General features: G+C 40.3%; 1 protein-coding gene across 1 annotated transcript in view; it reads right to left on the reverse strand.

Annotated features, from left to right (window-relative positions):
- The window catches only part of tent2 (terminal nucleotidyltransferase 2), a 35607-nt gene extending 27532 nt beyond the window's left edge, over positions 1-8075 (reverse strand). The window contains exons 1-7 of the mRNA XM_055920599.1: positions 7935-8075; positions 7521-7717; positions 2411-2524; positions 2003-2246; positions 1701-1815; positions 1515-1606; positions 400-463 (exon numbers count right to left, since the gene is read on the reverse strand). Coding sequence (XP_055776574.1) covers positions 400-463; positions 1515-1606; positions 1701-1815; positions 2003-2246; positions 2411-2524; positions 7521-7663 — 772 coding nt within the window. The 5' untranslated portion in view covers positions 7664-7717; positions 7935-8075. The remainder of the gene's footprint in view (positions 1-399; positions 464-1514; positions 1607-1700; positions 1816-2002; positions 2247-2410; positions 2525-7520; positions 7718-7934) is intronic.
- Between the last annotated feature and the right edge of the window lie 5814 nt (positions 8076-13889).

Genomic DNA, 13889 nt, shown 5'->3' on the forward strand with positions numbered 1-13889 from the left:
ACTAGAGCCCTCTGAGGATAAATACAGCTGCTCCTTTATCATTACTATACAAACAAGACGGGCCAAGCCCACCGATCTGACAGGTGAAAGCCATATGGTGTAAACAAAAAGCGGAACCTTATCCAGTCCTTTCACGTACAGTACCAGTCAAAAGTTAACGTTTTTGGTTACTACATGATTCCATATGTGTTATTTCATAGTTCTGATGTCTTCACTATAATTCTACAATGTAGAACATAGTAAAAAATAAAGAAAAACCCTTGAATGAGTAGGTGTGTCCAAACTTTTGACTGGTACTGTACTAGTATTCATAATGGATCGGAGACAAGGAAAGGAAGCCGATGAAGAGTATTGAGAGACACAGCTGAAATGTGCTTAAACAGCAGCGTTAGTACTCACAGAGTCTGTAGAAGAGCTGCTGAATGAGACTGAGTACATACACAGCATCATTCCTCTGGTCCACCTGACAGAGACACAGACAGGGTCAATGGGCATTTTATTCACAGAAATATGGACGGGTTAGCTGATGGTCACAAAAACGATGCGCACGCTTCAATGGGGCAGAAGTCTGTGTGTTGTTGTGATTCTAGATGGCCAGATAGCTACTGTAGGTGGCTCGTTTCACAATGTCTTGTTTTGAGGTGTTTTAACTGATGTCACGTCTATGCTAATATGGCTGTGTGTCTGTAGCTAGGTTTCCATCCAATTGGCGACAGATTTTCAAGTAAATATATATATATTTTTTTAATCTGCATAAAAACAATATGTGCATTTTACCACGAGGTGTGTTTCCATCAAAAGCTATGTAGGAGGACACAGTGCAAATTAAAAACACTTTTGCGCTTATGTTCCCATGTACCAAATAAAAAAACAGAAGTTCAATGCGTTTCAATCTAACGTTCAACTCTACCAATCGTTTTGTCCCAAAAACAGTTGTGATAAATAGCAAATGTGCCCAACCTAGTTTTGGCGCATGCTTTTTAGACAAGCGTTCGCTGATAAAGTGGACAGGGTAGGTTATATGACAAGATAGGCTAAGAGCAAGATCATTATATTTGATAAAGCACCGATCATCATGTCACCAGCATTCAAATAATAGCCTACCCTCGATATTTATTGGAAATTTGCATGATCACCATGCACTTAACCACCATGTGAAGTTCATCATAACTCATTTAATCTGCCTATAAACTCATGCTTTTCCACATTGTGGTGATAGGCCTACAACATAACATATTTACTTCCAAGTTTACCTCAAAATGATGGTTGTTATATCAACATTTGCACATAAAGGTGTTTCCACCACAATTGTCGCATACTCAATTTCACGACAAAAAGATTATCCAACCTTGTCAAGCGTATTTTGTTTTGTTGACATTAGGACATTTTACCCATAAACTTCCTGTTTCCACCAGGCCTGTTGAGACTTTTTTTATGCTTCAGGTAATTCATCCGCATTAAATGGTTGGATGGAGATCTGGTTTGTGTGTGTTACAAGTAATTGACACACTCACTGGTGCTGCTTGGATGACCAAACAGAGGTCAGCATCACTGTTCCTGCTGCCGAAACCACTCAGAGAAGAACCAGCCAGGTACAACCTCACCACTGAGAGAAAGAGAGAGAGAGAGACATGGGTGGGGGGGGTGTAGAGAATTATGACAGTAGGATGATTTAGTGTGTGTCTGTGTGTGTTACATACATGGGAAGAGTCTCTGGATCTCTCTCTGTAGTTGAGCTCTGCACAGCTCCTTCCTCTCCAGGTCAGTCGACTGCTGCTGGCATGCCTCAAAAAGCTCCACCATCTGACCACTCAGCTGAGAGACACAACAACTCACAGCATCTGTGCTGATACACACACGGGCTACCCCACTGGGACTTGTTTTCCCATGATCTCTATTTGTTTGTGTATATCCATGTGAACGTGAATGTGAACGCCCAGGTTGGATAAAAAGAAAACCCGCTACACATAATATGTATTATTATCATGATCCCGAGGCTTACCTTGTCCTTGGCATAAGCCTGCAGTGAGCTATGAGGGTTCTCTCCCCACAGGGGGGGCATCCGTGGGGCAGACGGTTGGGGGCTGAGAGGGGAGTGCTGGATTAGGGAATACTGTGTTTCCCTGGGGCCAGGGCGGGATACCGAGGGAGAGGAGCCGACAGCAGGAGGACTGCCATGATGGGGGACAGGGGAACTGAAGTGCTGCCTCTTTACATTATACGGGCTGTGGTCTCCACTGTGCCTCCTAGTATACATAGGGAGAAGACACAGGAGCACACACACACAGAAGAGGAAGACACACACACTTTAGGAAACTGCAACATTTCAGGTCTAACGTTTGGAAATGGTGCCTGCGCTAATGAAATAGGGCAGGTTGAAGAAAACAGAGAAAGAATAAACAAGCCTTACTTCCTCATGTTGGCCAGTGCAGATGCATGAGGACCAGGTGGGGTGCTGGGACTTGGCTTCCAATCATATGGGGGAATATCTGAAGGACCTGCAGGCAGGGACCGACCATGGAAACTACACACACACAGTGAGAATAGGCTAACACACCAGCATGAAATATCTCAGTAGTCGATAAACAGAGCAAAGAGATCAAGTACATACAAGTAGCCATACAGACTAAAAGAGAACGCATTTGATTCTGTATTGCTTGCGCACATTTGGCACAAATGCAGGATTCATTTTCACAAGGTTAGGAAAAGAGAAGTTATTTTGTCAGCTAGGGAAACAGGAAAAGTAGTCTGCAGCAGACCAAGGTTTAGAAAGTCTTTGATAATACTTTAGGGTCTTGCCATGTCATTTCAGCAAGTCATGACACCCACCAACTGAGATTGTTCCCGGGAATCATTTTTGTAGTTAGAAACAGATAAGATTAGCATTCCTGCAACATTTTGTTGAAATCTAATTAGATCTCTGAGAAATTGATCTAATTAGATTTCACCCAAATTGTGCATTTTAAATTATAACAATCATATGATATTCAATAAATATAGTAGATGAAATCTGATTTGGACCCCAAAATATTCTAACAATGTGTGAAACATGAGGATTCCAAAGAAATTGTCAAAAGCCACACACAGACCACCCACACCAATCCCAAACCCACACGTTTGACAAGTAGTATGGCGCTGCGGCTCAGTGAATTTGAGATAGTTTTTTTTACCCTGTTCAGAGATATTAGTCATTGAAGTTGTTAGTTTTATGTCCCATCTTACATCCTGATATTACCAGATTCTGACCAGTAGATGGGGCTGTTCCTGGTATTCTGTGATTCATTTTAAAACAATCCCCCACCCCTGAATGGTTCACCCAAAGTACAAAATGACATATTGGTTCCCTTAACCTGTAAACCAGGATTCCCCAACTGGCTGCCCGCGGGATCTTATTTGCCCCCCATTATATTGGCTTGGGCTTCTTGCGATCAATTTGCAGTCTACATATTATTTGTAATTATGTTCCGGCCCCCTGACCATATGCTCAAACAATAAAAACAAAAAGGTCCCGCGGCTGAATCTAGTTGATGATCACTGCTGTAAGCAATGTATAGACAAGGTACAACAGCAACCAATGCTTTGGTTTACCTGCAGTGATGCAAACTGGTGAGGGTCCAAAAAGGTGACACATTAAAAAAAAGAGTTTCAGAAAAGAACAAGTACATAACACATATTTGAACAATCTAAATAGTCTGGAAACATGTTTATGGTAGGCTGGCATTGCTTAATTGATGACGTGGGTTGAAGATTATGCTTTGGTTATTTAGATCTCCAGTCGCCTTTTTTTCCCTGTATATGTTTCCTGTTAATGTAACTAGCCTAAATATATAATGAACAAAAATATAAACGCTACATGCAACAATTCAAGATTTTACCGAGTTACAGTTCATATGACAAAATCTGTCAATTGAAATAAATAAATTAGGCCGTAATCCATGGATTTGACATTACTGGGAATGCAGATATGCATCTGTTGGTCACAGATACCTTAAAAAAATGGGCCTCGGGATCTCATCATTATATTTTGTACATTAAAATTTCCATCAATAAAATGCAATTGTGTTTATTGACCACAGCATATGCCTGCTGACACCATAACCCCACCATGTGGAACTCTGTTCACAATGTTGACGTGAGCAAACCGCTTGCCGACACGACGCCATATACAGTTGAAGTCGGAAGTTTACATACACTTAGGGTGGAGTCATTAAAACCCGTTTTTCAACCACTCCACAAATCTCCTGTTAACAAACTATAGTTTTGGCAAGTCGGTTAGGATATCTACTTTGTGCATGACATAATTACATTTTTCCAACAATTGTTTAGACAGATTATTTCACTGTATCACAATTCCAGTGGGTCAGAAGTTTACATACACTAAGTTGACTGTGCCTTTAAACAGCTTGGAAAATTCCAGAAAATGATGTCATGGCTTCAGAAGCTTCTGATAGGCTAATTAACATAATTTGAGTCAATTGGAGGTGTACTTGCGGATGTATTTCAAGGCCTACCTTCAAACTCATTGCCTCTTTGCTTGACATCATGGGAAAATTAAAATAAATCAGCCAAGACCTCAGAAAAAAATTGTAGACCTCCACAAGTCTGGTTCATCCTTGGGAGCAATTTACAAACGCCTGAAGGTACCACGTTCATCTGTACAAACAATAGTATGCAAGTATAAACACCATGGGACCACGCAGCCGTCATACCACTCAGGAAGGTGACGCGTTCTGTCTCCTAGAGATGAACATACTTTGGTGCGAAAAGTGCGAATCAATCCCAGAACAACAGCAAAGGACCTTGTGAAGATGCTGGAGGAAACAGGTACAAAAGTATCTAGATCCACGGTAAAACGAGTCCTATATATCCACATAACCAGAAAGGCAGCTCAGAAAGGAAGAAGCCACTGCTCCAAAACCGCCATAAAAAAAGCCAGACTACGGTTTGCAACTGCACATGGGGACAAAGATCATACTTTTTGGAGAAATGTCCTCTGGTCTGATGAAACAAAATTAGAACTGTTTGGCCATAATGACAATCGTTATGTTTGGAGGAAAAAGGGTGAGGATTGCAAGCCGAAGAACACCATCCCAACCGTGAAGCATGGGGGTGGCTTCATCATGTTGTGGGGGTGCTTTGCTGCAGGAGGGGCTGCTACACTTCACAAAGTAGATGGCATCATGAGGAAAGAAAATGATGTGGATATATTGAAGCAACATCTCAAGACATCAGTCCGGAAGTTAAAGCTTGGTCGCAAATGGGTCTTCCAAATGGACAATGACCCGAAGCATACTTCCAAAGTTGTAGCAAAATGGCTTAAGGACAACAAAGTCAAGGTATTGGAGTGGCCTTCACATATCCCTGACCTCAATCCCGTAGAAAATGTGTGGGAAAAACTGAAAAAGGGTGTGCGAGTAAGGAGGCCTACAAACCTGACTCAGTTACACCAGCTCTGTCAGGAGGAATGGGCCAAAATTCACCCAACTTATTGTGGGAAGCTTGTGGAAGACTACCCAAAACGTTTGACCCAAGTTAAACAATTTAAAGGCAATGCTGCCAAATACTAATTGGGTGTATGTAAACTTCTGACCCACTGGGAATGTGATGAAAAAAATAAAAGTTGAAATAAATCACTCTGCTATTTTTCTGACATTTCACATTCTTAAAATAAAGTGGTGATCCTAACTGACCTAAGACAGGGAATTTTTACTAGGATTACATGTCAGGAATTGTGAAATACTGAGTTTAAATGTATTTGGCTAAGGTGTATGTAAACTTCCGACTTCAACTGTATGAGCACCTCACTTTAGCACTTTTCTTCACTCCACAAATGGTGTTGAACCACTCAGTACCAGTAGTCTGAAGCCTCTGCTCCTGTGTTGCAGGAAGTGCTCTGTTTAACCATCTAGTTGCACTTTACCAGACTGCACACTTATCACAACTCAACACTCCTGCTGCACCACCAATCCACAGCTGCACAGAGACAGAACTGCGTTGCCACAAACCAAGAACACTATCAGTAGGTCTATGTTACACAGCATTTTGTAATAGTCCTTATTTTTCAGGTTGTGAAGCCTGTCCCGGTTGACTGGATGGAGTTGTGAAAACCAACCAACTCAAGTGCTGATGGAACAAGGTAAGATTAGAGACGTGTCCAGCTGAAAAGCTTTAAGAACAGTGGCATCAGTCTTTAAAATGTTAGGAAGAAAGGCTGGGAGGCAAAAACTCTAGCGATCTGCATCTGTATTCATTGACATTTTCAGTCTCGTACTCTTTATCTAGACAAGTTACAGCAGTAATGAGTGGTAAAACATAAAACATCTCACACATACATGGTGGGAGCTACTGTGCATCTCTCCTACTTTCATGATGTGTGTACTAGTTACATAATTTGTCAAGATGCAAAACCGTGCGTCTTTGGAAGATAAATGTTTGTTGTGAGGAGGTAGGAGGGGGGCATTATTCCTGGTCACAACCAGGGAACGCCTTAATCTTGGTCAGAGCCTAACAGGTATATCGTCAAGTCCATCGTTCATAGCCGCAAAACAGCGCAACCCGTAGCCAATGGTCTTCACTAATATTCTACAATGTAGAGAATAGTAAAAAATAAAGGTGCCTCCAAACTTTTGACTGGTACTGTACATACACACACAAACATTACACACAGGCTGTAACGTAACAGAATAGTTTCTGAATATACTGTATGCAGGAAAATAAAAGGCAAGTGATGTATCAGAAATTGTGTAATGGCATTATAGCCAACCTAAAATATTGTCATATAATTATAAATACAGTGTATACACATTTTATACATATGTTCTGTATAAATAGCCTCTAAAAAATATACGTAAACAGACCATATATGTCTCAGATTTTGTTTTCTTTTAAAGCTGTTAGTGTTATTATATGATACAACATCAGTACTTGTTGCATTTACAACTTATCTAAGTCCTATCATCAACTGATTTGAGCCAGTGTATGGCTGTGGATTGTTTGAATGAAATGTTGGTACATTGGCAGTTAATTTGAAAAATGTATGGAATCATTCTCTAAAACGGATTGGCTAGCTAGCTAACACACAGAGTGCAGATACATTCTTCACATTCATTGTTTTACAAAACAACTTATCACAGCACTGGCAAACCATGGTCGACCAACTCCCTGACCAACATGGCTGACCTTTGGGCCATCATAATGGAGGTTTAAATTATTTATAGTATGCTAAATCCTAATTCAATGGGCAAAGTATTGTCCCATGGGGATGCGTGTCTAGCCCATCATGCACAGCAGTGTTTTTGTTACTCTCTTTGTGCACATGCTACAGGGGGCTCGTGAACTATGACCATGTACACAATTTCGAGGACACTTTTAGACTCTTGAGCACTGTTTTCAGAACTACCGGCTTAAAAGTATATAAAACCTCTGTTCAATTTCTTGAAAAACGTGTTCCCTTTAGTCTATATGGACATACATACATAGAAAGACCCACCCAGCAACATTATTCAATGGGATTGCCTTACTTTGTGTTAGCGATGTTTCGTGGAGCCTCAGCTAGTTGCTGGTGATGTTGAAGGAAGGCCTGAGGTAGCGGGTAGAGTCCATTACCGTGCCCGTTTTTGGAGTTGTAGGGCGGGCATCCCGCTGGCGCAGCGCTGGGGTACATGTTGCTGCTGACGGAGGTCCAACATCAACTGCGCCTCGGTGTATCGGTCTCAGGCTAGATGAAGAACAAAGAAACAACGCCAAGATCTTAGCCAGCAGTCCTAAATATTTTTATGCTTTAGCTAGCAAGCTAGTTATGCTAAGTTAGGTAACGTTAGCTAGCTAGTAAGCTAACGTTAGCGGTTTCACTTGTTAGTCTGTTTTTGAGTCTCTGCATCAACATCATCTGTTAGGCTGAAGAAAAAAATGAATTGCAGTAAAAACATGTTTACTTTGGAGATTCGGAGTTTGTTCTTCAATAGCTCTCGGACAGACGGTCCTAGGATGATGAGTGATATATAGAATCAGATGATGGCACAGAGCTAGGTAAACCCTTTATGTTTACCGATATTCGAACTCTTCGTCGCTGGTGATTTAGGGACCATCGTAAAAGTGCAATACCGGTAATTGCGTGTAAGCTACAAAAAAAAATGAATTCCTATTCAGAAGGGTTAAACCTATATGAAGATTACACACTGCATGGCACCCAGTCACTGAAGGGCCCAGCATTTGTATTATTTACCTCTAGCTACCAAGGGGGCTATATTTGACCCATTTACAAGGATGGGTGCATGCTCAGTCCCCTCCTGTACTCCCTGTTCACTCATGACTGCACGGCCAGGCACGATATCCCCTTCTGTAATCCCCGTCTGTACTAGCAAAACAGTCTTGTAGCCTCGCGTATGCTTCATCCGACCACTTCCATATTGAGCGCATCACTGGAACTTCCAGTGGAACAGCTGAGTCAGAGTTGAACTCTATTTGAAGTCATAATCGAGGTTAGTAACTGTCGATCTGATGTCCAGAAGTCATATGTGATAATAGTATGAACTTTCTGTACAAAAAAAGTAAAGATAAACGCGATAAAAGTCATAGAAAAGTTGGGTTGGAACTCGTAAGATATGATCATTCTCAGTCAACATATGCGAGAGGCGTGCTTTGTTAATACAACCTATGGATTACAGAATAAAGTTAGGAATGTTCATGCGAGACAGGAGTCAGGATTTTGCGTTTCATTGGGATTGGGACAATATAGGAAAATATATATGTTATATGTTAAGACTTCAGTTGACAGAGATGCCTATGTAGTGAATTGTGCATAGGCCTATCAAAATTGTGACTGTATTTTATAGGCTATACTGTAGGGGTTTCCTGTAGGGTTTATTAACTGCATTCAGGTTGCGTGTGCAGTCTGGCAGTGTCACTTATGTGTGTGGTTTTTATGTCAGTTTCAGTTACGCGTGTGTGGAATTTATGGCGACTATTTGTGAAGTAAATATGCTAGGTTAAAGGCTTCCATGCATCAACCAGCTTGGAAAATGTCCTATTACATTTTTTGGCTAGTCTGATGCTGCGCATGTTGTGTATTTTGTGGAATTGCATTAGTGCAGACATTAGGTCTTTTTTTCTTTATTTCCCTGGTTTTGTCATTTTATTTGGGGAAATGTGAAGAGTGTTCCCTGGACAGTCCAGGGATCCCAGTTACCCAGGTTAATCCCTAATGTATATGGTTGGAAATGTGATATTACACACCAAATGGTTATGTAAGTGGTGTATGGCCCAATCCTAAATCATATGAACTTGTGGAGATCTGAGTGGATTTGACTGGTGTAAGCAATATGGCAATAACTTCAACTTTCCATCTTATAGTATTTTGACTTTTCACCATACTGCTTATACCAATCTCCATAACCTTTGATCTCCACAAGTGCATAGGGCATAGGTTCAAAGGGGTGATTGGGTATTGTGCCTATGACATTGCCCTTTGGGGGATGCTGTCTTTTGGAAGGGGTCTTAAACGGGTGTCTTGACTCTTTGATCATTTAGTAGCTTAACATGGTTTGCCTACTTCTCATAAGATAATCGTTTCTTACCCTGATGTCCTGGCTAAATTCCAATTTGAACCCTCTACCATAATGTTCATGTGATCATTCCTCTCACAAGTACGTATAGCTCATTAATCCACTCTCTGCCCTATGCAACTAACACTTATGTGTTCGCAGCTAAAAATAGCCATTAAAAAATATTTATTATATTTAAACAACTAATAAAAGATTGTTTTGGGCTTCATCAATGATACAGATGGAATGGACAAATACACAGGTCATAGGGATTTGCAAAGAACATTTGCAAAGAAACTATTCAGCTGGCGTGCCAATGAGAGGTGTGGTGGTCAAATATATTTGTCCACAGGTTAAGAGGAACTGTGGCCAATGGCTACACCTAGTGTCAAAATACAGAACAGAAAACAATAAATCAAAGGCAGAGGCAAGGCAAGCATATTACAACTGCACAAGTGAGCAAATATGTAAAACCACTGCTTGAAGTGGTAGAATAAAGACCTAGGTAGGGAATATATGTTAAAACTGTACAATATTGGAGTGTTTTTTCAGTGTTTGTTTCAAAACCATCTGGATACAAAGAAACATAAACTGTTATCTGTACCTGACTTAGTAACCAAGGCAGTAATAGGAAAAATATTTACAGAGAATCAAAAGGGATGAATTTTTTACATTTAAGGTGAACCCAACGCACTTGTTTGTAGATCTGTAGCTCATATGGACAGTGAACTATTGAAAATATGGAAATATTCATAAAAATTTGTGCAATGGAAAAGGGAAATTCTAATTGGTGTACTATGGATGAGGTAGGACTGTGACTTAACATCAACTGGTTTTACAGGTATATGTCATTTGGATAAGAAACTATTGAAAATGAGATATCTATGTGAACAAAGAACCATAGCTGTAATAGGATAAATATTTGTAGAATATCAAAGGGGGGGAGTACAAAAAAAAGGTGTAGCTTTCATAAGAGAAAGTTTGCAGATGACACAACAGTAGGCTTGATTACCAACAACGACGAGACAGCCAATAGGGATGAGGGGAAGGCACTCGGAGTGTGGTGTCAGGAAAACAACCTCTCACTCAACGTCAACAAAACAAAGGAGATGATTGTGGACTTCAGAAAACAGCAGAGGGACCTGGTACGGCAACTGCACCGCCCACAACCGCAGGGCTCTCCAGAAGGTGGTGCGGTCTGCACAACGCATCACCGGAGACAAATTACCTGCCCTCCAGGACACCTACAGCACCCGATGTCACAGGAAGGCCAAAAAGAGCATCAAGGACAACAACCACCCGAGCCACTGCCTGTTCACGCCGCTACCATCCAGAAGGCAAGGTCAGTACAGGTGCATCAAAGCTGGGACCGAGAGACTGCAAAATAGCTTCTATCTCAAGGCCATCAGACTGTTAAACAGCCACCACTATCACAAGGAGGCTGCTGCCTACATACAGACTTAAAATCATTGGCCACTTTAATGAATGGATCACTAGTCACTTTAATAATGTTTGCATATCTTGCATTACTCATCTCATATGTATATACTGTATTTTATTCCATCTATTGCATCATGCCTAAACCGCTCGGTCATTCCTTGTCCATATGTTTATATGTATATATTCTTATTCCATTCCTTTACTTGGATTTGTGTGTATTAGGTAGCTGTTGTGGAATTTTTAGATTACTTATTAGATATTGCTGCACTGTCAGAACTAGAAGCACAAGCATTTCGCTACACTCGCAATAACATCTGCTAACCATGTGTATGTGACCAATAAAAATGTATTTGATTTAAAGGAACCCACCACACTTGTTTGTTGATCTGTAGTTCATATAGACAGTGAGCTATTGAAAAGAAGTCTCATAACTACAAATATTCATATGAAATCAGTTCAATGGAAAATTTAGATTCTATTGGAGGAGGGAGGTCTGTGACCTAACATCAAATGGTTTTACAGGTATACATCATTTGGATAAGAAACTGATGAGAATTAGATATAGTTGAAGTCGCAAGTTCACATACACCTTAGTCAAATACATTTAAACTCAGTTTCTCACAATTCCTGACATTTAATCCAAGTACAAATTCACTGTTTTAGGTCAGTTAGGATCACTACTTTATTTTAAGAATGTGAAATGTCAGAATAATAGTAGCGAGAATAATTTATTTCAGCTTTTATTTCTTTCATCACATTCCCAGTGGGTCAGAAGTTTACATACACTCAATTAGTATTTGGTAGCATTGCCTTTAAATTGTTTAACTTGGGTCAAACGTTTCAGGTAGCCTTCCACAAGCTTCCCAGAATAAGTTGGGTGAATTTTGGCCCATTCCTCTTGACAGAGCTGGTGTAACTGAGTCAGGTTTGTAGACCTCCTTGCTCGCACATGCTTTTTCAGTTCTGCCCACAAATTTTCTATAGGATTGAGGTCAGGGCTTTGTGGCCACTTCAATACCTTGACATTGTTGTCGTAAAGCCGTTTGCCTCAACTTTGGAAATATACTTGGGGTCATTGTCCATTTGGAAGACCCGTTTGCGACCAAGCTTTAACTTCCTGACTTATGTCTTGAGATGTTGCTTCAATATATCCACATAATTTTCTTTCCTCATGATGCCATCTATTTTGTGAAGTGCACCAGTCCCTCCTGCAGCAAAGCACCCCCATTACATGATGCTGCCACCCCCGTGCTTCACGGTTGGGATGGTGTTATTCGGCTTGCAGCCTCCACCTTTTTCCTCCAAACATAACGATGGTCATTATGGCCAAACAGTTCTAATTTTGTTTCATCAGACCAGAGGACATTTCTCCAAAAAGTATGATCTTTGTCCCCATGTGCAGTTGCAAACCGTAGTCTGGCTTTTTTAAGAGCGGTTTTGGAGCAGTGGCTTCTTCCTTGCTGAGCGGCGTTTAAGGTTATGTCAATATATGACTCGTTTAACTGTGGATATAGATACTGTTGTACCTGTTTCCTCCAGCATCTTCACAAGGTCCGTCGCTTTTGTTCTGGGAATGATTTGCACTTTTTGCACCAAAGTATGTTCATCTCTAGGAGACAGAACGCGTGGTATGACGGCTGCGTGGTCCCATGGTGTTTATACTTGCATACTATTGTTTGTACAGATGAATGTGGTACCTTCAGGTGTTTGAAAATTGCTCCCAAGGATGAAACAGACTTGTGGAGGTCTACAATGTTTTTCTGAGGTCTTGGCTGATTTTTTTGATTTTCCAATGATGTCAAGGAAAGAGGCACTGAGTTTGAAGCTAAGCCTTGAAATACATACACAGGTACACCTCCAATTGAGTCAAATGATGTCAATTAGCCTATCAGAAGCTTCTAAAGCCTTGACATAATTTTTGGGAATTTTCCAAGCTGTTTAAAAAGGCACAGTCAACTTAGTGTATGTAAACTTCTGACCCACTGGAATTTTGAAACAGTGAATTATAAGTGAAATAATCTGCCTGTAAACAATTGTTGAAAAAATTACTTGTGTCATGCACAAAGTAGATGTCCTAACCAACTTGCCAATACTATAGTTTGTTATAGAGTGGTTGGAAAGCGAGTTTTAATTACTCCAACCTAAGTGTATGTAAACTTCCGACTTCTACTGTATGTATGTGGAAAAATAACCACAGCTGTAAAAGGATAAATATTTGTAAAAAAAACATTAAGGGGAAGATTTTGGAGAAAAAATAAAAGGTGTACCTTTAATAAGAGAGGTAATGGAATACTAACCCAACCCACACTGAGATATTGAACAGAAGACCCATAACTGGAAAAATGTATATAAAATCAGTGCAGTGGCGAGAATCAGTTATATTTCAGATGTTGTCATCATCATTTAATTTTCATGCATTTTGGAGTAGAATGTCTTTTTAAAAAGTCACCAGAAGTGACCTTGTCACAGTTATGCTATAAAATAATTTGACCTGACCCCTCAAACTCCTCCAGCAAAGAAACCCACCCAACCCTACCTATGCCTCACCACTGCTGAAAACACTGAAGATCACGGGCCTTTCCATGCTTTATGACCTTATGTTTTTACATAAAATAATAAATATTAACAAGATCAAATTTCAAAATGTAATTGTTGTAGGAAAAAACAGTTTGTTTAAGAGCTCTTGATCATTTAATTGAGACAAACATTACGTTTTCCTGTAAACACCACATTCTGCTGATTGCACTTTTAAGACAGTCCCTTTAGCCACGAGTGCATCATTTCCCCCTATTGAAACCAACTTAAAGGGGAATGAAAACACTAGAGCTGTTTTCGAAATACTCATACTAACCGCACTAACCATGCTATTTGTGACATGCATTGAGTATATAGTATGCTCATTGGTCA

This window comes from Salvelinus fontinalis, chromosome 4 (genome assembly GCF_029448725.1).
Source record: "Salvelinus fontinalis isolate EN_2023a chromosome 4, ASM2944872v1, whole genome shotgun sequence".
NCBI lineage: Eukaryota > Metazoa > Chordata > Actinopteri > Salmoniformes > Salmonidae > Salvelinus > Salvelinus fontinalis.